Raw genomic sequence first — 26,228 nt, forward strand, 5'->3', positions numbered from 1 at the left:
AGATGACAGCAGTTTATTCATGTCACTCTCAGCTGAGAACATCTTTTTAAAGGTATGTTCCACAAATAGTATTGCATCACTTCATAGTAAGTTTTCATTTCACAGATGACAATTATAAACATATTAAAATATTCAGAAGACTCCACAATTTTTTCCACAATTGAAAGCACAATTGAATGCATACTTAAATCCTTGTACAGTAGTGGGGAGCTACCATTTCCCAGAACAAGCTAAAGGGAAGTGGAATAGATCTCATTTAGCCACCAAAACTTGCTCATCTAGGTTCACACAACATTTGATGAAGAGATCTGAGCACTCCATATGGCGATTCATCCCACCTGTAACAGATACCTCTCTTAGGGTCAGGTAAATTTCATCTTGAGGTGCCTTTTACTCCCCATTAAACAGAGGAGAAGCCATGATGGCTGCCAGTGACTACCATTTAGATGGCTAATATTCTGTGACCCATCACCCCACTATGGGCTTTGGAGGACAGTCAGCAGGAAAGCATTTTCTCATTCCATTAAAACTACTGAGATTTAAGAGTTCTTGTACCACACTGGAATTAACTCTTACCCTCCAATTTCTCATGGCATGTGCACTGGAACCAAGTTTACATATATATTAGTAAAAGAAGGCACAGTGAGGTACAAATCCTTGATGTAACTCATTTGGAATAGAGACACGAACTTCAGGGCATAGGAAGACAAACATTTTACTACTGGATAAGCTAGAGTATGGACTTACAGTGAATGATTTACTCCACGGTGGCCTTAAGGGAATACATTTTCTTGCAGGTATTACAGAATGTCACAAGAGTATGAATGCTGGCAGAAGTAGCCTCGCTTTGCATATTCATGTGTGAGCTAACTCTGTTTCTCTGACTATTTTCAATCTTTTATCAGAAATATAAATATCTGCTTTACACCAGGTCTTTGTCATGTCCTTATTACGCTTTGTGTGTTTACAGTTTTAAAAAGCACTTACAATCTGGCATACTCTTCCTTAGAAAACTGCAGTAACTTCTGCGCTAGGGTAAAGTTACTTCTGGCTCAAGGAGTACTTAACTTTTTAAACACCAACTGGAACAGCAAGAAGCTAGAGAAACAGAAACTGAATAGCTTGGAGTCTGACGAAACATGGTTCTTGTTTTGTGGCATACGTGGGGCCAGGACAGTTCAAATAGAGCCAGACAGGATGTATGAGCAAGGCTTTGTCAGGAATCACATTTGCGGGAGTACATTATGTACCATGGAAAGCAGGACCCTGCTCTGTGCTTGCTTGTGTCTGCTAGCAGGAAGCTGACAAGAACTGCCTCTCTGTCAACAAGATCAAATTGCTGTCAACAAATTGACACAAGTCATCAAGCACATTTCTCAGGATCTGATTTTGCCCACAACAGTGACTGCTGTTATCAGAGGATGAGACCTAATGAGGACATTTTCTTTCAGTCTCATTGCACAGCACCTGAGGACACTGCAAGACTCTATAACGTGCACAGTGCTACCAGTGCTCCTTATCACAGCCACCACTGAATGATAGAGGGGGTGCCTGAGCCCCGATACCTTTTCTCAGCCCTGGCCATTGGATTTGTGTGGACAATTTTCCCCTTGTGGAACAGTCTCTGCCAACAGTGTTCTTTACCTGCTACCCAAACTCATTGAAAATATATAAAGTCCATAAATACACCTTATTTTTCAAGCATCTTTGTTACCACTTACTCCAAGCAGAAGAAAATCTCTTTCTGTTCTTTATGAGAGACTTTAGTTTTATCAGAATGACCGAGTATGAAAAATTCTCACAAAAAATTACAAATCAGTATTTCCCAAAGAAAACAGAAGTGATTTCACTGAAAACTCTGAACAAGTTCTCACTGTTTTTTACAATCACTGAAAGATTACTGCAAACTGAGGTGAGCTGATATACACTATGGGAAATGACGAATTGAAAATAACTTCCAATAATGAACTTACATGGACCAGCTAAGGAATGTAATGAATAAAGTGCAGGAAGAATCACCTCTTCCTTCTCTGGAAACTCTTTAAATACTTTCAGTATGATCATATGATCTTTGCCTTCAACAAATTCAGTCAGCTGCTCTTCTGGAACTAAATTGAAAAGCAAGAGAGATACAGTATGTTTTGAGGAAATAATTCATACCTTGGTACAACATGAGAAAAGACAATTATTTTAACCAAGTTTCCTTATATTTATTTTCTGTGTTTCACAGAAAGTAAGGTACTCTCCATACACTGAATCTTTCACAGTTATTATTCCTTTTCCTGAAAACTGAGCTACTTTATAAAGACCTTTTTCTAGCTTACACTTTATTTGATAGCTGAACAAAACACACCTTGCATTAGACTTATTATTACACTTTATGTAATTGAGTTATAACTTTTAAATGCTTCCCTGTGAATCAGCATTTTACAAGAAGTCTTTTAGCCTTTTTTCATAAAATTAACTTCAGATATTCTTCACCAAGACATTATGTAAGTGGAGGAGAGGCTAAAGCATACAGTGAAACCAATTTGACGTAATGTCATTTTGCATATTGCATGATTTTGTTTCACTTCTCCACTTTCCTTTTTTTTTTTAATGAATGGAGTTCTTTTTGCACAAAAACTACAGCCATGCTTTAATAATATCTTACCTTCATTGTAAAAATGGCTTAAGGTTTTTCCATCCCTGCCCCCTGTCATTGTACTGACATAACTGCGTAGCCGTGCAATGAACCAGACAAGGGAAGTGATCCAGGTTGAGAAAGAACACCACAATTTTAAATTTTGTAAGCAGAATCACTTTTTGAATCTGGTTCAAGCTAAGGTTAAGCGAACATTCACATTACAATAACTGACAAGGTTGCTCAGAGGCAGGAAAACACAGCCGGGGCAGCCTAGAAACTTGTTACATTAGCATTGCCATCTGGAAGAAGATGGAACAGTCAGTAGATCTGTAAAAATCAGGCACTTATTAAAAACATGCACAGAAAATCTAAGAAGCCCAGACTTTTATGCAGACTGAAGAGAAAATACAGCACGACAAAAGTATTTCAGGAGAGTGGAAGAGGGGAAAGAATGCAGAAGATCATTCCAAGCACAAATGGAGGGAGACTTAGAAAAAGCAACATTAAAATGGTGCCAGAAAGAACAAATCTGAAGAAATGGAGACTATCTTTGAAGCAAAGGAGTACAGAAGACTTGGCTGTATTTCTCAATATTTATTTTGAACCAAGAAAGCCAATGCAAAGCAAGGCTGCTACAACAAAGGGACTTCTGGCCATTACATGCACAGTTCCTTAGAATTTTGCAGAAATTCAATACATGTTGACTTCATTTCTCAGAAGGAAGATAGAAATACCACACAGATACATATTCATCTTTTAGCATTGTCAGGATAAAAAGCAGAATCACATATTTTTCTGAAGTGCAAACATTTACCTTGATTTTAGAACTGTTTACACGTTACTAAAATTTAACAGTCTTTAAATAAACAATTATGTTTTTTGAGAATTAAAATAAAATCTAACTACTCTTTGTCCTAGTGTTATTGAGTAACGTCAAATCCCATCTTTTCAGTTAACTCCAGTCAGAAATGAAGAGGCATTTTGATTTTCATATTCATTGCTCTAATTGAGAAAAATTGTGATATTACTTGGAAAACCTGTTCTGTGCTAACTCATTCAAAGAACAGATACAATACATAAAACAATTTGGAATGCAAGAATTCATTTATTGCATTTAAATAAACATCTGTAGTCCCCTCCCACACATTTTTCTAACATAGTATTTTTCTAACCTATACATTTTTCTAACTTATTAACTACAAGATATAAATACCTTTCTCGAAAAGTTTGTGTAATACTTTACATCCATGTTGCTGGATGTCTTCATTTTTAGGGAAGGTGTGCATGGCACTAAATACCAGGGAAAACACATCCACCTCTTCCTCCAAGAGCAGGAAAGCAATTACATCTGAATATCAGAAGAGATTACATGTTGTACTGGTGAGTTCTCAACGTTTTTACTGAAGCATTTTACTTAACTTAAATTAGCTCTTAAGGTAGTATTTTACAATACAACTGAGATGCTCCAAAACATTACTGCCAAAACCATAGTTTCCACTCTTGCTCCTACTTTGCATTGCTTTGGTACTTGTTTGACCTCTCAATGATCCACTTCAACTCACTAAACTGGTATAAAATTAACCCATCCAAACCCCACTTTTTACAGATGCAGCAAGCTGAAAGGTTTCACTAAGAAGTAAGGTTGATGGAAGGAAGGGTGCAGGACTACACTGCCTGAGGAAAACAAGAGGGGATTTCAAATGTACCTGTCAGCTACAGTCAACCTTGAAATCAGTCCATCTGTGTCATGAAACCCTATTCTCACACTCTCAGCCATTTCTTTGGCCTGAAAATGAACTGAAAAGCCAATCTCACTGTTGCTCTTATGACATTAAAAAATCCTGAAAAAAATTATTACTCGATAGCATGTGTAGGCAAAAAGATTCGTATTTATGACAATTTTTCAAGCTTACAGCAATAACAGTTGAATTCATAATGTCTGTTCCAGTGTTTCAGCTGCAGCTAGGGTGGGTTTGTTTCAGGGTTTTTTTGGGGTTTTTTTTGTTTTCTTGGGTTTTGTTGTTTTGGTTTTTGTTGTTATTTTTAGGGGATTTGGTTGGTTTTGGTTCTTTTAAGAGAAGAACTTCCTACAAGGCATTCACACTGGTCTGTCAGGTCCAGATATAGCACAATTCAAGTTTACAGACATATAGAAATAAAGAATAATAAAGAGGTTTTTCTGACTAGGTAAAATTTCTGAAGTAACATAGTTGAAAGGAGAATTAAAGTTTGGTTAATCAACTGCTGAGAAGAGTAGCAGTCAGGAATAAACTGTTATGGAATATCCAGTCAACAGTTTAGGACCCTTTACGATACCTCACAATTAAAAGAAAGAAGCTGCTGATTACAGTTACTCACTAATGGTCAGATTTTGCTATTATTATTATTAATCACACAGTGCAATGCCTTATAACGAGACCTGTATTACCCAACTTCAGCAGACAAAAAGTTAGGCATCTAGTCTAAGCTAGTCCTCCAGATCTCTCAACAATCAAAAGGGAGAGGAAAACAGATTCAAGAGATAACTGATCTTACATAATAAACAAATGTATAGCATGAACTATTCTCTGAAAGCGCCTGTCTTGCTCTACTGCCAACAGCAGAAGCTTGGACAGCTGGATTACCTTTAACTGAAGTTTAATCCTTAGTTTGTAAATAAGGCTGATTACAGAGCCTGTTAAAGTCAATGGAAACATTCCTAACCTAATAATTTCTGTTAATATTACACACTATCTTCACTAAAATAGCATAATACATAATCTCTCCTTTAAGGTTTCTCTTTAATTTCAACAAAAGATCAAGAATCTCAGCACCATGAGAAAAGTTCTCAGTACCTGGCAAGATTAGGTCTCTGCAAAGCAAAATAACAGAAATGTCAGAGATGATTTACTGTTCTTGAAAGTATTAACCAGTACTCAAGAAAACAAGTCAGAATGCCACCAAATTTATATTTAGGTAAGAAAAAATTAGCTTTTAGTTATTTTACTTAACTACTTCACAGCATGTATTTGTGTCTATGCTAATAAGAAGCTGGCAAAATTAATTGGTCATGTTCTTCGCAGCCTTGCAATTTAGAGAATCATTTCTACCTGGGTAAAGAAGATGCAAAACAGTACTCTTCTTATTTCACATACAAGTACAAATGACAAGTGACTTCACGGAATAAAACGAGAGAGAAAAATCAGGTCCGATATGTACAGTCATGCACTTTATACAACAGTTTTGTGTTTTAAAGGCTTAGACAAAATAGGAAAGTAAACCACACAATACCTGACATGAGGAGTAGATTCAATGCTTTCAGTCCTATTACTGAGAGATTTATATTTCCTTTGTGGACTGTAAGCATTTTAAGAATCTGTCTAAAAATTAAAAGAAAAAGAAAAAAAGAGTTATGGCTAAAGAAATATTAGCATACACAGAATATTATCAAACCTTTTCTTTAAAAAAGAAATAGTTACAAAAATCAGCAAAAGCTTAAAAAGCTCCCAATTTTTATTTTTTAAACTTTTATTTCAGTTTATGTTTTTTTCAAGTTAGCAATAAAATAATGTTGGTGTTCTACCTATTATCATACTTCATTAAAAATGATGCATAATTTATTAATTTTACTTTAATTTTTAATTATATAAATTCTACAGAGGACATGTCTCATTCATGGTGGAGTTACTCTACAGAAAGCAGGATTATGGAACACAGCAGCCTGTGGACAGTACAGCACAGCACTGTTCTGTATGTGGCAAAAGCTAAGTTACAGGGAACGATCAAGGTTTTGTTGGAAGAGAAGCAGCAGTTTCCCAGTGAAAGAACTTGAACAGCATCTTGAAGAACTCTACCCTATCTGAGTTTCCACCACACAGCACTTTTGTGATGCTGGACAAACGACTAAACAGAAACATTCCATAAACTGCCCATTGCAGTATTCTTATTTTCTGGGTGGCCCAACCTGAGACCCATGGATATTAACCTGTGAAAGGCTGCATCAGAGCCAACCAAAGTTGACTTTTTAAACAGAGAAAGCCAAACAATGCTAAGTACTCTGAAAAATCCAGTGCATGTATCAAACTAGGCACCCAAAAATCAGTTGGTAATTTAAACATACTTTGCCTAAACTACCATCTGTAATACAGTGATCACAAATCCATTACACCTTCTCAATAAACAAAATTTTAAAAGCTCAAGACAATACTGATGAACACTAACAAAAGCTGAGAAGAAAATGAATAGGCCAGTTTTCACACAAGATATCACTAGCATACGGTAGATAAGGCAGTGGGCCAAATACTGAATGATGCTAATGATAGAAAATACAGAATCATTAATTTTGCACTGAATGAAGTCATACCTCAAAAGGGGGAGAAAAAAAATCCAGATTGTGTAATTGAAACCGAAATAAAAATGGATAGGCTTACACACAAAAAAACCCCCAAACCTAAAGAAACCATTTTTTTTTTTTACTTTCGTGATTTTGGAGAACTTGATTCTGCAATCTTAATAATCCTCAAATGTGAGTCTTTGTATATATAATATCTAATAAAAATGATTGTGCAGCAGTTTGTGATACTTTAGCAATATTCTTGAACTCTTTTGAAAAACAAAAAGCAGCACTTAAAGTTATCTCACTGAATCTTCTGTATGCACACTTTGGACTTATAACTCTACAGACAAGGACAGACAGTGGCATTTGGGTTTTCAGTCCTGAGGCAAATTATTGTCCCAGCATACAGCCCACATGTATGGATCTAAGTAGTAGGGTGATGAATCAGGGGAAAAAAAAAGAGCCACCCAAACCAAGCTGGTAGAGTAGCTAAACAGACACTCTTAAATCTGCTTCAACGTCTTGATTAAAGTGTTCTAGTCTTAAGCATTACTAATGCATTTTATTGTGGTTGCAGGTGTGTGTGCATACGCATACATGTGTAGAAACTGTACATGGGATGAAGCTTCCTTCACTTCTTTACTCTGTAAGTAGCTGCGGCTTAGACTTCCTTGCTCTTTACACCCTGCATGAATGGAAAACCCCACTGAGATATCAAATGCTCTGAAGCTATTAAACATATCTCCCTGTCTACCTTGTCAATGACTCATGATTTCTGCTGTGGAGAAGGAACACTGCTTTGGGAAGAGGGCATTTTATACAGGGTGATCTGTTTCAGGCAAATGCTGATATATAAATGATAAAGGTAATACATGAGCTGGCTCAGTATACTGCAGGGTAAAATAATCACACGCTAAAGCATGTCTCATACAAGGAGAAAATTCCCTGCATACACCCTCCCATTTCAAGTATAACCAAGAATGAGGATGTAAAATTTTCTAAACCTCATCTACTGTATGAGAGTTTAACATAAGAGACTATGAAACATCTCATGAAGTCTCTTTGAGCTTGTAAAAAGCATGCAAATACACTGAAGGAATTTCCCTCCTTTCTCCTCACAGTAACAGTGACTAATTATCACACTGCGTGTCAAGAACATCTACATCAACATGAAACTATTGTTTCTAAACATGATTGTAATGTGGTCAAGTTGGGCCATGGTTGAGAGACAAGAAACACATGTTTTTTCCCCGCTTAAGATTTCTGTTCTAAAATAGTTACACACCCAAAAGTGAAAATCTCTTGGGGGAAAAAAAAAAAACAAACCAAACTTTTCTTCTCTACCATAACTGTCTCCTGCCTTGCTGCAAACAGCACATATTCATTATGGTGTTGATGCACAGTAGTAGTCCAATCCACCTACAAGGAACCTGAAATATAATTTGGCTGGTTTGCTCTGCCTTTGGCACTGACAGAAATGTCTGAGCCTACTCCCCCACTAAGAACAAGTTTCTCCACAGCAAGGAAAACTGTCAACCTGTCAGACAGGGATACACAGTTGGCTTAAATACTGGTAGCGGAAAGGAATTGTGTACAGTAATGTTATCAACAGATTTTTAGTGAAGTTTGAGTTTGAAAAGGATGCTTTGTTCAACTGCATGCACTGCATGGGCTCTGAAGAGGCTATGGGAAAGATCAGCCCCAAAATAGTAATTTTTCTGGGACCCAGAATGAACAGCAGTATCTCTAGGTCTCAGAATAGCTCTCAATTAACATGTCTTTAAGCTGCCAAAGAAATTGTAACTAGCTTCTTGTTTCTTGCTCATAAAAAGCAACCAAAATCACTTTCATTTTCTAAAAAAAATTGCCAAAACTTCTTTCAAGGGAGTCCATTCCCCTACTGAACATGTACTCTAGCCACCATAAGACGAACAAGCAAAACCCCACAAAACCAAGCTGCATCTTCAAGCAAATGATCTTACAACAGCAACCTTTCTAAGGAAAGGTATGGTGAAGACTATAAAGGCAGAAGCACATTCACCAGGGGAGTTATAAGGCTGTACCTTCTTGCTGTCTTTATCAGCCCTGAATGAGGCAATTTGACCAAGAGAAAGAACACCAATCCAAGCTCTTCTTCCCCATTTGTATCATCTACACCTACAATTAGCATTTGTGCCATGTGACAACTATAGAGCTAACCTATGTGGGTTTTTATCCCATCTAACCACAGCCATCCAGAAACTAGCTGGTTAGGCTCCCTCAACTAGCTGCTTATGCTCCCTCAATGGTTAACGGACAGAGATGAGCAAGTCCAAACCACAGTTTGCTCCTGGATAACTTACTGATAAGATGGAATGAACTATGTTCTCTGAAGGTAATTGCGTCCACTGACTTCACAGGTAGTTGAGATGACCTGGTTTAGTGCTTACTTTTTAGACAGTAAGCTTAGGTGTGAAAAATCCCCCCTCTTCTCGATCCACACTATTTTAGGCTTGTGGATATAACTCCTCACATTTGGAAAGAAAACACATACGCACACACAACCATCCAGGTAATACTGCATCTGTCTATTAAAATGGAAGACGTTGATAACCAAAGAATCCCAGCATTGTTGAATTTGGCATGGACCTCTAGAGGTCTCCTATTTCAACTCTCCAGCTAAAAGCAGGGTCAACTACAGCTGATTGCTCAGGGCCATGTTCAGTCAGATTCTGAGTATCTATAAGGTTTGAAACTTCGCAACCTCTCACAAACTCCAAACTCCCTGGGCAGCCTGTTCCAGTGTTCGATCAACCTCTAAAAAACCTAAAACTAAAAAAAAAAAAAAGAAAATAAAAATAAAAAATTTGCTTGGTTTTTAATAGTTTTAATGTGGAAGCAGTTTTTTATGTTTAATATTTTAATGTTTAATTTCCTATATTTCAATTTGTGCCCATTACTTTTCATCCTGTCACTGGGCACCACTGAGAAGAGCCTGGCTCAGTCTCCTTTACTTTCTCCAGGTATTTGTACACACAGGTTAGATCCCTGCTTGCATGAGTCTCCCACTCTGAAGGCTGAAAAAACCCACAAAAATCTTCAACCATTTAGAAGCTGATGTAACAAACTTCTATAAACATATTTCATTGCATATATATGCTGTCATGATAACCACACATTCCAGAAGACTCTTTACATACAAAATACTTACTGGTGAACACCCAGTACTTCCCAGTCCTTCCCAACATCCTTAGGAGCTATGTTCTGCAGAGTACTTGGACAAATTTCTATTAATTTACAAAGAAGTGACCAACCCATCTGTAAAACAAAAATATAGCTAATTTAGGAGAGATATTCTATTTGAAACATCAATGTTGTCTTCTAATATTCTTGGGTTTTGCAAGAGGGATGTTCTGAAAAGTTATCTTGTTAAATCAATAAGGGAAAATTAATTAACACAGAAGACAAATGACATAAAAAGTGAAAAAATGAAGGTAAACCAGATATGCTAATGATTCTGAATGCACTGCTTGTAGTAACACATCACTCTCAATGTGATACAGCACTGCTTGAGGATAAAGGGGACACAGTTAAAAGAGATGCTGACAGAGATCCATAGTATGTCCTTATGGGCCAGGGAAGACCACTGCACTACTACAGGTAGTCCAGCTTTATTAAAGATTGGGTGTTTCCATAAGAATCTGCCATTTAATTGCAAAATATAAAGAGAAAGGATAGGTTTTTAAAGGTGTCCAATGTTTAAATGGGGATGAGATACCTAAGCAACACTATATATTTCATATTCTCGCCATCCTCAGGACTGCATGCTTTCAAAATGTAGTGAAGGCAGTGAAAGTTTTGAGATCACAAGGAAGGAAAGATGAACTAAACCAAATATGTTTGTTCTTAATATCTACCTATCCTATGCAAACTCTCTGACTTTCAAACATCACTAAATAATGCAAAACCAAAAAAATGTTCCTCCTCTGTTTCTTTGGTCTTCTGTATTAGGCAAATCTGATGTATTATGAACACGTGCAGGGTGATATGACTGAATGGGCTTTACAGGGGGTTGCAGTAAGCAAAACCCTGCTGTATTGAAAGACAAGAAGTGAACTGAGCAATGTCAAAAGCCAAGATGAAACAGATTTTACAAAAAGGAATGAAAACAAGGCATAAAGGTTTCCTTAGCCATATAAATAAAAAGAAAAAAGAAAAAAACCCAACAGTGGAGTCTTTGTGCTTTAATAATAGGGTCAAGACAGGAGATAATCTAAGTATGGCTCAAAAACTCTATACGTAACTGGATCGGTTTTCAGCAGAAGAGTTATGTGAAGCAAAGGGGTCAAGACAGGACAGCCAACAACAGGAATGTAAATGGCTACCTCCAAAGAGTTTAATTGCAAAGTTCATGGAAAGTGCATGATCTCTAACCCTGCAGTCTGCAAGACTAGAGACATGAAACTGCAAGTCTGATAGAGTAGAGACACCCATAGGAACAGCATAGGGTTGAATCTTGACAGCTTTCATCAGAGCTTTGGCAAGTATGAAAATGATGACGTAACTCCCTGGGAACCAGAATTCTGCTTTTATCTTTCACATACGTGGTTACATGGGTTATGTTCAGACTGTCTGCAGTAGTTCTGTTTCTGCTTAGATTTGCAGAGCCAAACGTTACCAGTCAATTACAACCTTAATGTCTGCAGATTGAACTTGACCACAAGCCAATTTCCATGCTCTTCTTTTGCTTGGATCGCAAGCTGGCTTGCTTTACATGAGACTGCAGACCGATTACTATGGATGCTCAGGAAGATTTAACTGGTCTGTGTAACTGAGTCCTGACTAAACATAGGTACAAAGAATAGTCTTAGCAACCGCCAGTCTTCCCTGAGAAGAGGATATGTAATTACCTAATTTTCCATATTCCAAACAAAACAGAGGTTATCAGTTGGATACAAATTTCAAATCTGCATGGCAAAGACATTGTAAAGGTGACCACTAACTCATAAACTGTGTTTTGCTTAGATAACATTTTAAAATTCCCACTTCACGTCATCCTAACTGTTCTTGTAAAATTTAGAACCTGCTGAAAATTAGCTTAATGATTTTAGAAAATCCCTTTCTGTATTAAAACTGTTTCTGATGATTTTTTTATTTCTACTAAACATTTTTATTTGGATGTTGTGACTCTAAGTATCAACAAACATTTATAAGAACTGTGGATCTAGAGAAGACCAATGGAAACATCTGACTTGCTAACATGTGGTCTATTTTACAATATTAAAATCACAACCTGAGATAACAGAAAGCTTATTATCTGTTAAATAATTATGTAAAAAAGTAAGGGTCTTTATAATAACAGAAATTCTAGAGATCACAAGGAAAGAAAAAACCAAACCAAACCCAAAACCAAACAGTAAACAAAGACATTCTTATAAACACTCAAACAGGTTCTCATACACAGAAACAGCTGGTGGCAGCACTGAAACGCTGTTATTTTTAAATCAGACCCTTTTCATTTCTAGCATGCAATGAATTTATGTTACATTAGGTCACACCTTCTACATGACACAATAAAGCTCTGCTGACTGCTCTTTACTCAAGAGTAAACATATTTTGCTCTAGAGTTTCTAAGCTGCTCCAGTCATTGCCAGAGTAACTGTGGTATGAAACTACCATACTTACTTACATCTATTTTACTTTAAGGAACTATTGACTTTCCAGCCTGGTACCTTCCTACTTCTAAAGAAGTTTGCAGGGCTAAGCAAACTTACTCCACACAAGCCAGTGGAACAGCAGCACAACATGATGCTTTGAAAGCAGTTAAGGAGGAGAGGGAAAGAAAATCCTCACTTCAGATATATCTCTTACTGTGTTTATTCTCTTATGGGAGCCAAATTTATTACAAAACCAAAAGGTTGATTAACGCGTTTATTCAATGAAAATTCATTAGTAGTGTGAAAAGACTGCGCTGAAATGAGGACTATATTACTCCACTGCTGCTATAAAGTGAGAATTGTGTATTTACAAAGACTGTAAATGAATCACAGCGAGTGAAGCAAGAAGACAGAGCTCTACTAACATATTGTGGATGTTTGTAAACATCACAGCTGAATGTGAAGGAAGAGCTGCCTATGACATTTTTGTGAAGAACAGCATTTGAGCTTTGCATTGGCTATGAATTTCACACTTTAACATGTAATAATGCAAAGGAGCTCTAAAACGTCTAAACTGAAGCACTGTTACAACTGCAAGTGTAGGCAGAGAGAAGAGTAAACTCAGTTTGAAATTCTATATTAAATCAGTGAGGCACTTTAACACGGTTAAAATGAAAATTAAACAATCACTATCTTCCTCGTGCAGACTCTTGTGCTGTCATTTCACACCCACTTCTGATGGCGGTTGGATTTCATAATTTTTACTTCCTCATCTAAACTTCTGGGCAGTGGTTTTGCAAATTGTTATGTACAAAATATGCCTTATCCTGAAAATAACTGCTGATTCATCCTGTATTTCTTAATGACCTGACAATTGAACTGTAAAATAAGTTAAAACTTCAGTCTGCACAGATACGTAATCTTCAAAGGAAACCTGGGATCACTGTTATTCCAGGATAATCACTACACATGTACAATTTCATATTTTAATCTTTTGACCTCTAGCTAAGTTCTACTAGACAAAAGAGCCCCGCCTTACAATATATTATTGGTTAAGAGGCATTTGCAATAGAGTTTATGTTTTGCCTTCTATTCGAATTGAAAAAAAGTAAAAGATGCCAAAAATATTGTAACCATACAAATGGGCTTAATAAAATTAGGGAAAAAAAAAATAAAAATCAAGTGAGTTGCACAGAAATCTGGAGCTTATAGACATCCTTTAAGCGTAACATAGTCAGAAATTTAATATATACCTGCCAGGAAGGAGCTGTTCCACATGACAAGTCTGGCAGCTGTACCATAACATCAAATCGTTCAAGTGCCACACCTAATCTAAATGGGCCAATGTTAACTTACAGGAACAGCCAAGTAGAACCTTAAAGTTACGAACCTGCTCTTACCTAAAAGAATCGCCCTCCCCCCTCCAAAAAAATAACCGGGCCAGTACAGCTCTCCAGGATAGGGCTGCAGATGCATGAATTCATATTGCAAAATTCTGCTTTTCAGAAGTTTGTCTGACCATGTCAGAATTCAACACTGTCACTTCGAAAATACATTAGATAACATTACTGGCAATTTAAAAGCCTATGTCATACAGTGTTCACATTGCTTATTTGTTATTTTGTACTTCACCTTATTCTGCCGTTTAGATAGAAATGCAACGAATGGTACCCGCAGCAAGCTGGAACGCTTGTCCCTTTAAATGCGGGCGGATACAGCGCCCTGCTACAGACCAGCAGCACTTCATGAAGAGGCCCGGACGACAGCAAGTTAAAAAGAAACAAACAAGCCGAACAGTAACTTTTATGCCGGGAAAGGACTGCGGGCTCGGCTCGTCACAAGGAGCAAACCCGGAGCGGCGCGGACCTGGCGCCCTTACCTGCTGCACGCCCGCCGCCCTCGGGTACAGGTCCACCACCAGCAGCAGGGGCACGTGGACGTTTTTGCCGCTGAAGAGCCGGGGGGCTGTGGGGGGACAGGGACAGGCCGCGTTAGCCACCGGCGGGGCAGGGCCGGGCAGGGCCGGGCAGGGCCCCCCGCGCCTTACCGCTCTGCCGGGCTGCCAGCTCCAGCAGGTCGCTCAGGGTCTGCACCAGCGTCTCCAGCCGCTTCCTCTCCTGGACGTTCTGGAGCCGGACGACCAGCTTCCTTAGGGCTTGTTCCTCCCTCGCCGCTACCTCCCCCTCCTCAGGGCCGGCGCTGGCCATGGCCGACCCGCTGCCCGCCGCGGCGGGCGCCTCACCCCATCCGCCGGCCACCGCGGCCCGCGGGGACGAGGGCTGACCGGCGCGGGCCTGTGCCGCCGCCGCGCTCGCAGTGCCGTCCGGCCTCACCGGGCGGTTTCGACCCGCCCCTCCCTCCCGCCGCGCCGGGGACACGGGGACGGGTCAGCCCTCACGGACCCACCGCCGCTGCCCCCAGGGGGAGCCCGAGTCACTTAAGCGAGGGGCCGACGAAGGGGGCCAGGCGGCTGGCAGGGTGCCCGTTCCCGTGATTGACAGCAATGCTGTCCAAGACAGTCGCAGAGCTGGAGCCCAGGTTCCGCCCCGTACTGCTTTTCCGCGCTATAAAAGGGTCTGGCGGGTGAGCTGGTGGCTGGGATTAGTGTGGTCTGGTGTGGGAGTGGGGAGTCCCTCGGTAGTGAGGGAGGTGGCTTCCCTTTTTGGCGTTGTTGAGGGAGAAAATACGTATATATTTATATATATATAGTGGTCTGCTAGGTGAGGCAGTAGGCGGGAAGCAGCTATAGGCAATGTATGTACCCAATGTGCAGTTCCCTGCGCTGGTGGGGTGCATCCTGGCCTCGTGGCGTTTGGGTTGTCAGCTTACATGGTGGGTCTGTGAGGGGCCAGGGGACGTGGAGGGGGAGCTGAGCTCCTAAGGCTGCTCTGGCCACTGAGGTGAAGCTGTAGCTCACCTCTGTGAGGGTGGCATGTGCTCTGGAGTGGTTTGGCCCTGTGGGCTCAGGTCTGTGGGTTTGTTTGAAGCAAACCTTTGTGGCACTTAGAAGGTCAGATTTCCTCCCGAGCCTTGTAGTGAGAGAGATTGCTGTTTGGAGATAAGAAGGTTCTCTTGCTGTGTGCATGCGTTGCTTCATTGGCGGTTGATGCAATCTTCCTGAGGTCTGGCAATATTTCTGGTACCTCTGCTGCCCTTCCAAGATAGTGGTGTGTGAGTAGGAGACTACTAATCGCTTTTTAAAACAATTCTTGATTAGAAAGGTAGTATCAGTATAATATGTTACATAAAGAACTTGCATGTAATAATTAAGGGAGTAAACTCTTTAGTTGAACTGGACTTCTGTTAGGCAAATGTAGTTTGGGGAATCCTGATGGGAGTATGGACTGACTTTAAGCTTTTGCTTAGACTGCAGTGTTCGGTTAATAGAGATACATAATGTTCATTAAATTAGCTGGTTTACAGGTCAGTAATTAATTTCTCAAAATAAACTTTAAGAAACAGCATTTAGTAATGCCTCTGAAGCCACATGGTCCTGGATAAACTCTCTCTGGTCTTGTCTTGTGCGTTGCTGTCATCATCATTCTTAGGCTTTTGTGCATAAAGGAGCTTTTGTGTGGCATCCCGATTAAAGCCTGTTAACTAGGACTGCGCTTTGTAAATGGTGAGCTAGTTTCTTCCTCTCTAAAACATTGGAAAATAAATATGAATGTGAGATAGTTTTGTGAAGTAATGACTCATAGTTTGACATGTGTGGAACACATTACATCTAGAGTAAACCAAGAATTACTTGAATTAAATGGATTAGTTTCACTTGAAAGGCGTCTTTCTGCAGCAGGAGTAATTCAAGCACAAAGAAAAATTTAAAAATTTATGTTCTAGATTTAAAGCCTCATTGCTGGCTTCCTGCAGTTTTGACAAGATTCTTCTATCTTGCAAATAGCAGGAATGCAAATACAGTCTGTGAGGTTATATCAGGAATTGGCTTTCTCCAGTATCTGCAAAGCTGTAGTCATTACCAGACTTAAGCAAAAGATTTTTAAAGTAGTTCACGCAGATTGGAAATGCCTGTTGCTAGTTACAACTAGTGATACTGATAGTCATACTAATACATACAACTTTCAAATCTTGATCTTAACCTGAGTTTGAGGCTGGTTTGTGCATTTAGCAGAGCAGTGGCTGCTCTGGACTTCTTTGCATTGTGGTTTCTAGAAGAATGAACAAAGAAGAGTTATGCATTAGAGTTTCAGTGAATATAAGTGGTAAAATGTTGTGGATTTCTTTAAAGAAAGTTGGCTACCAGGCCTTTCTCCTGAATTATGTTGTTCTCTGTGTGCTGGACCACTTGAGATTGTGTATATTATAGTTTCTGGTTTGCTGCTTTTAGAACCTTTTCTGTGTTAGTTTTTTCTGGTCAACTCTCCCAAACAACTGTCAGCTGCTTAGCAAACTTAAGGCCAGGCTATGAGATCGATGACTAGAAAGAGAAAGCAAAGATTAGCGCTAAAGTGTAACCTTGATTTATACATTTAAAGATCTCTTTTCAGACTCTCAAGAGATCTCAACTGCAATTTCTTCAGCATGGCCTAGTTAGGCGTCAAGGGGTTTTGTTGTCATTCCACCTCCCTTGTTGCTGCTTAAGTTCCAGATGACTTTCACTTCCAAGCACTTGTGTTCCCTTGAGGTTTCCTTTTCATGTTTTTTTTTTTATGAAATTTGCCAGATTTCTGTAGCAGCTGGTTCATTCTTGAGGCCGGGTGCTTTGGGTGTAAAATTATTATTTCTGCTTTTTGTTTTTAATGAGATTGGTAGCAAACTACCCAGTTTGGACTGTTCTGTATTTATCCTCTTAGACTCAGATGGGACTACTAATACCCGTGAAGTAATATATAATCTCTGCTGTGTGACCATCTAGACAGCTATAAAGACATAACATGACGTGTGAACATAGCCGAGACTAACAAACTGTTCTGCCTGATAATGTGTAAGAACAGATGTCTACCTCCAGCTTTTGCATGCTTGTATTACAGCTGCAAAATTGCATGACAGCAGAGATCCCTGGAGTTGACACACTTATTCAAATAAACTGGGTCCTTACTGCTTGATGGTGGCACTATCAATGGCATTCCTAATGTTTTAGGCCACCTTGCTTTTCCTTTCTTGCTGTGACTTGTGAACACTTTGAGGTAATGTGGAGTTGTGTGGAATATCAAACAAAACTTGAAGACTGAAATTTGGCTTGTAGAGAGAATATAGAACAATATGAATGTTTGGGTTTCACCTTGGTAATTGTCATTTTAACACACATACAATGGGAAGTCTTTTCTTGCCTAATTTCACTGTTAGGATTCACCAGCTTATTTGTAATGACTGTATGAATGTTAATGTCTGACCACATGCACTTGGTGCAACCACTTCTGCTTTATGCCTTATTTCATTACATGTGTATGTAATGGGCTTTTGGCAGCAGTATGCAATATAAAAACTGATAAGTCAAATCTGTACTTACTACTTCAAGATTCCTCAGTCTGTACCAAGATGCTATCTTATGTTTTGGGTTTGTTTTTAGTTGTTTTTGTCTTTTGCTTTTTGTGTTCTTTTTTTTTTTTTTACATGGATGAAAGGTGTCCCTGTGGAAGGCACAAGAGATGCGAAAAGCAAATTATAGTAGTGCATGAGCTTAGACAGTATTATAAACAAAAAAACCTGTAATCAATTGTATTTGGTTTGCATGGCAAGGTTTTGGTAGCAGAGGGACTGCAGGGGTAGCTTCTGTGAGAAGCTGCTAGAAGCTTCCCCCATGTCCCATAGAGCGATGGGAGGGAGAAGTAGACTGACCTTCTGTTACTAATCTTCATTCTAAATTTTATTGGCTTTGTGAAATCTATGGAGCAGTTGGCAATGTAAAGACAATTGTTCATATTGGTGTGTTCAACAGAATCTGAATACTGTGACCTGACCTCTTGTGACAGCTGAACTGTTACTTTTACTTCTGTTTTTTTAAGCTTACATAACTTGATCCTGACCTTTCTTGCATGCAAAAAGAAAAAAAGATAGTTATGAAGATTGTGTGTTTTTACTGGCTGTTTTCTGATATTGTATTGATATTTTCCCAGTTGTGACAGCTAATTTCCACACATCAACCTGACAATGTGGCATTGTGACTTCTGCTGTTTCACTGAGCTTAAGTTTTATCTGTATGTAAAAGGGACCTGGAAGCTGCTTCTTTTTGACTTTTGAGTTTTACATGCTTATTTTAGGCTTTAACATTGTTATTTCATTGTCAAGTTAATATTCAACACTAATTAATCTCAAAATCACAGAAGAGCTGAGGTTGGCAGCAACTTCTAGAGACTATTTAGTCCACCCCTGCTCAGAGCAGGGTCATTTAGTGCACGTTGCTCAGGCCTATGTTCAGTTGTGTTTTGAGCGTCTCCATGGTCTGAAGGCTTTCTGGGCAGCCTATGGTAGTGTTTGACCACCCCCCAGTAAATCTTTTTGTGCTTAAGTGTTTCCTGTATTTTAGTTTGTGCTCATCCTGCTGCTGGGCACCGCTGAGCAAAGCTTTACTCTGTTGTCTTTACTTTCTGCTATCAGGAACTACCCAACATTGATAAGAATCTCCCTGAGCCTTTTAATCTTGAGGTTTCTCAGCACAGTTCCTGGTAGTTTTGTATGCATATTTCTTCCCCCTTTTACAACTTGTTCCGGTCTTACACATATTAATTTAGTGATTCTATTATCAGTTTCAATATTCCCATTTATATGTCTGTGATAGAGCTATCTTCATTCCTCCTGAGCGGGGAAAAGTAAAGAGATTGCAACCTCCTCTTCTTAAATACTATCATATAGTGCTCTGATGAGCACAAGGTAAAAGTGAAGTAGCCTTTGGTGTCACATGCTAGGAAAGCCTCAAACTTTTGCCTATAAGCAACTGAATAAAGTCCAGAAGGCAGGTATCCCTTTAAACTGTCGGCTTGCCTTTTTATCTCTTCATACTCTTGGTACTTCCAGTACTGTGTGGCAAAAACGTAACTTCGTGTATATACCGTGCATTTCTGCATGCATTCTGTCACAGAACATGTAGCCCTGCCTTCCTGCACACGTGAAGCCCTGGTGCTGGAGTTTTGTCTATGATCTGCTCATAGCACATTGTACACTTCCAGCCTTTTATACCTGTAATGCTTTCCCACATAGGCCTTGCACTGGTGGTAGCAAGAAAAAACCCAAACAAAAAACGCCACCAAAAACCAAACCAATTTTCTAATAGGCAAGGCCTTATGCCTCTAAATATTCCCCAGACCTGCATGTCATTCTGCAGCCAGGACCACATACTTATGTGCCTGTGTTAACTGTGCAGCCTTGAAAAAGGCAGAATGGGCTATAATTCTTCTGTGAATGTTACTATACAATATAGAAACAAGTGCCTTCCTGATGTCTTTAGCACTGTAGTAATGCTCATAATGTAAAATGAAGAATCAGGACTTGAATGACATAGTTTTCATTTGGCTTGAAAGACCCTGGTGTTTTTTCTGCTCAGGAGGAATATGTGTGTGTTAACATGTAATGCCTTTTTGGATAAGGGGCAGTTACTTAGTGTTACCTTCCTGACCATCCTAATTTGTCAGATAGCAATTTTGTTCTGCTCAGCTATTCTGCATTTTAACATCTTCAGCACCTCATCAGAAAAGCACTTTGAAGCTTTCCCTTGGGAGCTGCTTTTAAGCTGAGGGTTTACTGCTGGCCCCTGAATCATTACAGCTGTGTGGCAGCTATGTCTGTTCCAGTCTCAAACCAACTTGATTCTGACCTGGGCCTGTGGTTCAGCTTCCTGGCTTGGCCTTGGACCTGCCTCATCACTAGGGACTTGCTGGGTGATATTTGCCCAATATCTGCCCAGATTCCTGTCTCTGGGTGCAGTTCTGCCACAGACTTACCTTGCCCTTGCTGGGGAGGTCACTGCTGTCTGCCTTCAGTGCTCAGCTCTCCTTGCAGAGCAGCTGGTTCTTGCTACTCCCTGAGAGCATATCACAACCTGAAGGGTTACCTGGCCTGAAGGTGTGCAGAGATTACAACTGTGGGTTTGTAGGATTCTGTAATGCATGAGGACGTGTAGGCTTTTATCCTCTGTATTTCTCTACTTTCTCACAGGTTGCCACAAATACCACAGAAATTGTTACTAGCAAGTACACCTATGACTGAGAAATTGAATAGAAGCTATTACAAATCATCAGCAATCAATTAAGCAGTAACAATCAATAGTATGGCAGAAACCAATTGTATACAACAATCAATGTATACCCACCCCCCATGAACATTTTGTCTGGGTTGTGACTGGGGTCTGGGTCTGAGGCTCATCCCATTCTCTGCCTCTTCTGAGAATCATTTTCCCATCTTGGGCCTTTTCCCTCTTAGCTGCATCCGTTATCATGTTGGGAATAAAATTTCCCACTTATGTTTGAATTCATTCTGTCCTTGATATCAGTCATCTCAGATTAGTTATTGCCATCAGTTGTGTAGCAGTTCCCTCATTTCTTCATCCTTCCCAGCTTCAGTGTTGACACTGATTTGAATGTTCTGTGATGCTTATAGCATGAGAGATCAGGAAACACAGAGAGACTGTCAGTTGTGAAAGGACTGTATGTTGCAATGTGATACAAACAAGTGTGTTTCAGAACCGAAGCTTCCTCTTTTCAACAGGAGAGGGAGGCTGTGTGCAAGGAAAGACTGCAGGCTGGTTTTTCTGCATTAGTTGGAAAGGAAGGTGGTCTTCTGGAACAGTTCTTTTTGCCGGACCATTGCTAGTTCTGGTTGGGTTTTTTGTATGTATTTGCTCCTGCTCTCTTGCCCTCTGTTTTATTTGCAATGCTTTACATCAGTGGTGAGCCGGCAGAGGCTGTGTTAGGTGTTACCTGGGGACTCTGCTGCAAGCTCTTTCTGACAGAGCACAATGTCAGTCAGGTCCATTTTTCCACATTCAGTTTTGTCTCATTATACTCCCCTTAGAGAAGGGAATGAAAATTTAACTACAGGAGACTTCATAACCACCTGTTTTGTTTTTGAAGTCTGCTTTGAAGAGCCCATGCATATTTATGACTGAAAGCATAATACTCTGAATAAACATTTTTCCCTGTGTAACATCCCTGTCCTGTGTGTTCTAAGCTCTGCAATGGAGTGGGGGTCGTGTTAATTTGAACGACAGAAGGTGCTCAGACAGGATCTGTTCAGAAGTGATATGACAGTTATTTGATTCTGTCCTGGACAAAATGCTGATTAACGGTCTATCTGCTTTTATCTTGTAGCCAGCAGGGGCTCTGTGGTGGTAATGGATTCGTCGCTTCAGAAAAAAGTGGCAGGGCAGGTATGCTTCTCTGACCTTTTCAGCTCATGTTTTAGTTGTCAGGACTTTGATTTTTAAAAAGATGAAGCATTTCCGTGGGCCCAAGCTTGTTTGCTTCTCTCTCTATGTGAAGGTGCCTCATCTCCACAACTTCCAAACAGATGGGCTTGGGTGTTTTTGCTGGGTAAAAAGCTGAACAGCCAGGCCCAAAGAGTTATGATGAATAGAGTTAAATCCAGTTGGCAGCCAGTCACAAATGGTGTTCCCCAGGGATCAGTATTTGGGCCAATTTTTATCTTTATCAGTAATCTGGACGAGGGGATTGAGTGCACCCTCAGTATGTTTGCAGACAACACCAGATTGGGTGGGAGTGTTGATCTGCTGGAGGGTAGGAAGGCTCTGCAGAGGGATCTGGGCAGGCTGGATTGGTGGGCTGAGGCCAATTGTAGGAGGTTCAACAAGGCAATGTGCCGGTTCCTGCACTTGGGTCACAACAGCCCCATGCAGTGCTACGGGCTTGGGGAAGAGTGGCTGGAAAGCTGCTTGGTGGAAAAGGATCTGGATGTGTTGGTCAACAGCCATGGAACATGGGCCACCTTGTGCCCAGGTGGGCAAGAAGGCTGATGCATCCTGGCCTGTATCAGCAATAGTGTGGCCAGCAAGACTAGGGCAGTGGTCATCCCCCAGTGCTCAGCAGTGGTAAGGTTGCACCTCTGATCCTGTGTTCAGTTCTGGGCCCCTCACTACAAGAAAGACATTGAGGTACTGGAGTGGGTCCAAAGAAGAGCAATGAAGCTGGTGAAGGGCTTGAAGCACAAGTCTGATGAGGAACGACTGAGGGAACTGGGATTGTTTAGTCTGGAGAAGAGAAGGCTCAGGGGGGACTTTATTGCTCTGTACAACTACCTGAAAGGGGTTGTAGCAAGGTGGGTGTCAGTCTCTTCTGCCAAGTAGCAAGCAATAGGATGAGAGGAAATGGCCTCAAGTTGTGCCACAGGAGGTTTAGATTGGAGAAAATTCTTCATGGAAAAGGTTGTCAAGCATTGGAACAGGCTGCCCAGGGAAACACGTCCAAACCTGGAAGTATTTAAAAGATGTGTAGATGGTATAGCGGTGGGCTTGGCTGTGCTAAGTTAATGGTTGGACTTGATGATCTTAAAGGTCTTTTCCAACCTAAATGGTTCTATGAAATGCTTTGCAAAAGCAGGTGCCCTACTTGAGTTTCCAAAAGGTTCTAGGTATTTGACAGTATGCTTTTCTGCAAATCAGGTTTGTTCTTTAAAGTCAGCATAAGAGTGTTATATGTGTGTATGAATATTTCCATGAGTTAGAGGCTCAAAGTATAATGAAAGTGAGATGTCTTTTAAAATAAATTTGTATATTTAATACAAATATAATTTAGCCTTAATTTGGGCTGACACCTAGTGGTGGGTGTACTTCTAATACAGTAATATGCATTCTAGGAATCCTTTGGTCTGTGGGTCCTCGAAGTTAAACTAAGGCTGCTTGAAACTATGCTAGTTTTTCCGGGAGAGGCCAGAGAAGACCTGGATTTGCTCAAAAGAAAGGTGAGTCCTGGAGTTCCTGCCCTCCACCTTTCCTGAAATTCCTGTCTTCCTCCTGCCTGCTTTTCCCTCTCATCTTTTGGGGTGCGCTGCGTTGCCATGTACCACTAGATCTATATGTAAACAGAGCCGATAGCATTATAGTACTTCAAAGCCCAAATATTTTTTCGTGCTCTTTCTTGCTGAATCTCTGATGCGCTTTGTGTGTCCAAATTAGAAACCAAAGATGTTTTCTGACAGTATCCAGCTGATTAAACAGCTTCTGTTAAAGAGGTGAAACTTTCACTTGACCAGAGCTTAAGGAAGAAGCCGAGCTGAACAACTAGTAAGTGGAACTTGTGGCTTGTTTCTAAGGAGGTGCAACATAAAGCCTAAATTCCTGGCCATTGGCTTTGAGGTTATCTTGAAGATGGTGGAGGAGGAGGAGGATGGTTAAGGACCAGCAGCTGATCTGTGGGAATGTAGCACTTGCCCATGAACGACTTGCAGGGGGATGCAGGTTTAAAAAGGAGGTCCCCACAGCTGAGGATGAAACAGCACTGAGTGCATGAAAACAAGAGCCAGGAAGAATCGACACTTTCAGAGTGGCTGAAATACACAGATCCTGGATATAAGAGGAAACATTGGTTGTTGGTTTACTTAATATAGTCTACTTTACAATGTTTGGTCTGCTAGAAGGTACTATCTCTCCTTATGCTACTTTCTTATAGTTCAGACAATCCCAGCTATACCACAGTGTGTACAGAAGTGGTTCTGCTCACCACCTAGAGGCCCTCACTGTGTCTGATCTAGGTCGCACTGCTCATCATGGGATTATTTCACTTATTTATTTCATTTTTAAGTATTTTCTTAATAACTGGAGCTAATACTAAATAGCATCAGTGGGTTTACAGGGCCAGGTATGATGCATTTTGCCTGTCTAGAGCTTTGTCTGTCTTTTTCCAATTTAACTTTTATGGGTCTCTTTAATTGTACCATAATGTCGATCTGTCATCAACTTTTTATAAAGAGTAGAAATGAAGACAGGGATGCAAACGAGTGTAAATTCCTGAAGCAGAATTTAAGAATGTGTCACCAAGGTACATCATAATTCAGCAACATAGTTTTTCCCTTCTCTGTCTACTAATTTATTAATGAATTGATCTGCAGTGTTTTTAGTAAGGAAGAAGGTTCTTGGCTCTAGACTAGTCTGAAGCACTTAAATACTCATTTTCTCAAGAAAATTAAGGAAGTTAATACTAGTCCTACTACCTTAACTGATGAAATAGAGATGACAGACCTTACCACTGTAATTGCTGACAAGGCTAATCCAATTTCAATCAATATTTTAACAGAAGTACTTGGCTAAGTAAGAGCATTACCAACTAGTATTCCTGTGAGAATGTTATTGGATTTAATTTATTTTCAATTTGAAAAAGGCAATAAATATATAAGAAGCTAATTTAGAGACATGTCCTCTTGGTAAATGGAATTGGAAGTTTTATACTATTTCAGTAGTAAGCTAGGACCTGCTACATGATAGCTGAGCCTTTCAGTTACTTGATAAAGCACGAGAATGCTTGGAGAGACATAGGGACCCTCATTGTGTAATTGTCAATCATTTCAGCCACTTGCAAAGCTGGTGAGTGCTTACAATATTTATTTTTTATATTTAAACTGATTTTCTTTACAGGAGCTTTTTTCATGCCTTTGATTTCTAACTAGTGCAAAAACATATATTGGACAACAACGCATTCTCTGGAAGAACTAAAACAGATCTACTAGCCCTCAAAAGACTTGTAGAAAGTGGAAAGTTTATATTCTATAGTCATCAGCAAACCCAATAAGACATTTTTTTCTATTAAACTGCCAAAATATATCTGGCCTAAATACTGAACCCATATGAATAACTCTGCCCACTGTGTAATTTTGATTAAACCAGAAATCTGCTGGTATGGATTCCTCAGCCTTTGTTCCCTTCTCTGTTCTTCCTACTCAGACAACTCTTCCTACTGCCCACAAAATCTCTGGCTTGAATTTGGCGTGTTTGTTTCCTGTGGTCCTTCACTAGACCATTGGAGGCATGAGTGGTGCCTGCCCCAAGACAGGACTTGTGCTGGGGCTGATGTGGTAAGAGGGCCACGCTCTGCTGTCACATCCTGTTGCAGCATCACTCCCCTCCCTCTTCCAGTGTGGCCAGGTGCTTGCCAGACCTGCTGCTGCTCCCAGGAGTGATCGTCTTGGATCTTCCACAATGCTGATCCAAAAAAATGTAATGGCGTTGTCAAATACTGTGACAGAGCATTATTAAACTGATTTGAAAAACATTATGGTATATAAACTTCTAATGGTAGGCTTCCAGCTACTGTGCATAACTGATTATAGTGGTGAAACTACGTTGCAGTTATGAAAACTACTTAAATCACTTTCTTAAAGGGACTGTAGTTATAGGACAAGGGGTAATGGGTTCAAACTTAAACAGGGGAAGTTTAGATTAGATACAAGGAAGAAGTTCTTTACAGTAAGGGTGGTGAGGCACTGGAATGGGCTGCCCAGGGAGGTTGTGGATGCTCCATCCCTGGTGGTGTTCAAGGCCAGGCTGGACAGAGCCTTGGGCGACATGGTTTAGGGCAAGGTGTCCCTGCCCATGGCAGGGGCGTTGGAACTAGATGATCTTAAGGTCCTTTCCAACCCTTACTATTCTATGATTCTGTGATTGCTGTGTGAGCTGTATAATGTGATACTCAGCCTGCTGTCACTGGTATGAGGTACATAAACACAGCACGCTTATGTAGTTCCTATACTGCCT

General features: G+C 40.1%; 1 protein-coding gene and 1 long non-coding RNA gene across 2 annotated transcripts in view; one reads left to right on the plus strand and one right to left on the minus strand.

Moving 5' to 3' along the window:
* LRRK2 (leucine rich repeat kinase 2) overlaps window positions 1-14,990 on the minus strand; it is a 69,564-nt gene extending 54,574 nt beyond the window's left edge. The window contains exons 1-6 of the mRNA XM_030478633.1: window positions 14,625-14,990; window positions 14,457-14,542; window positions 10,132-10,238; window positions 5,897-5,985; window positions 3,840-3,974; window positions 1,974-2,108 (exon numbers count right to left, since the gene is read on the minus strand). Of these exons, the coding sequence (XP_030334493.1) occupies window positions 1,974-2,108; window positions 3,840-3,974; window positions 5,897-5,985; window positions 10,132-10,238; window positions 14,457-14,542; window positions 14,625-14,784 (712 nt within the window). The 5' untranslated portion in view covers window positions 14,785-14,990. The remainder of the gene's footprint in view (window positions 1-1,973; window positions 2,109-3,839; window positions 3,975-5,896; window positions 5,986-10,131; window positions 10,239-14,456; window positions 14,543-14,624) is intronic.
* LOC115604959 lies at window positions 14,295-23,418 on the plus strand. The gene is made up of 3 exons (XR_003990454.1): window positions 14,295-14,480; window positions 21,838-21,896; window positions 23,339-23,418. It is a non-coding gene; the product is annotated as an uncharacterized LOC115604959 (long non-coding RNA).
* The last annotated feature ends 2,810 nt before the right edge of the window (window positions 23,419-26,228 follow it).

This window comes from Strigops habroptila, chromosome 3 (assembly GCF_004027225.2).
Source record: "Strigops habroptila isolate Jane chromosome 3, bStrHab1.2.pri, whole genome shotgun sequence".
NCBI lineage: Eukaryota > Metazoa > Chordata > Aves > Psittaciformes > Psittacidae > Strigops > Strigops habroptila.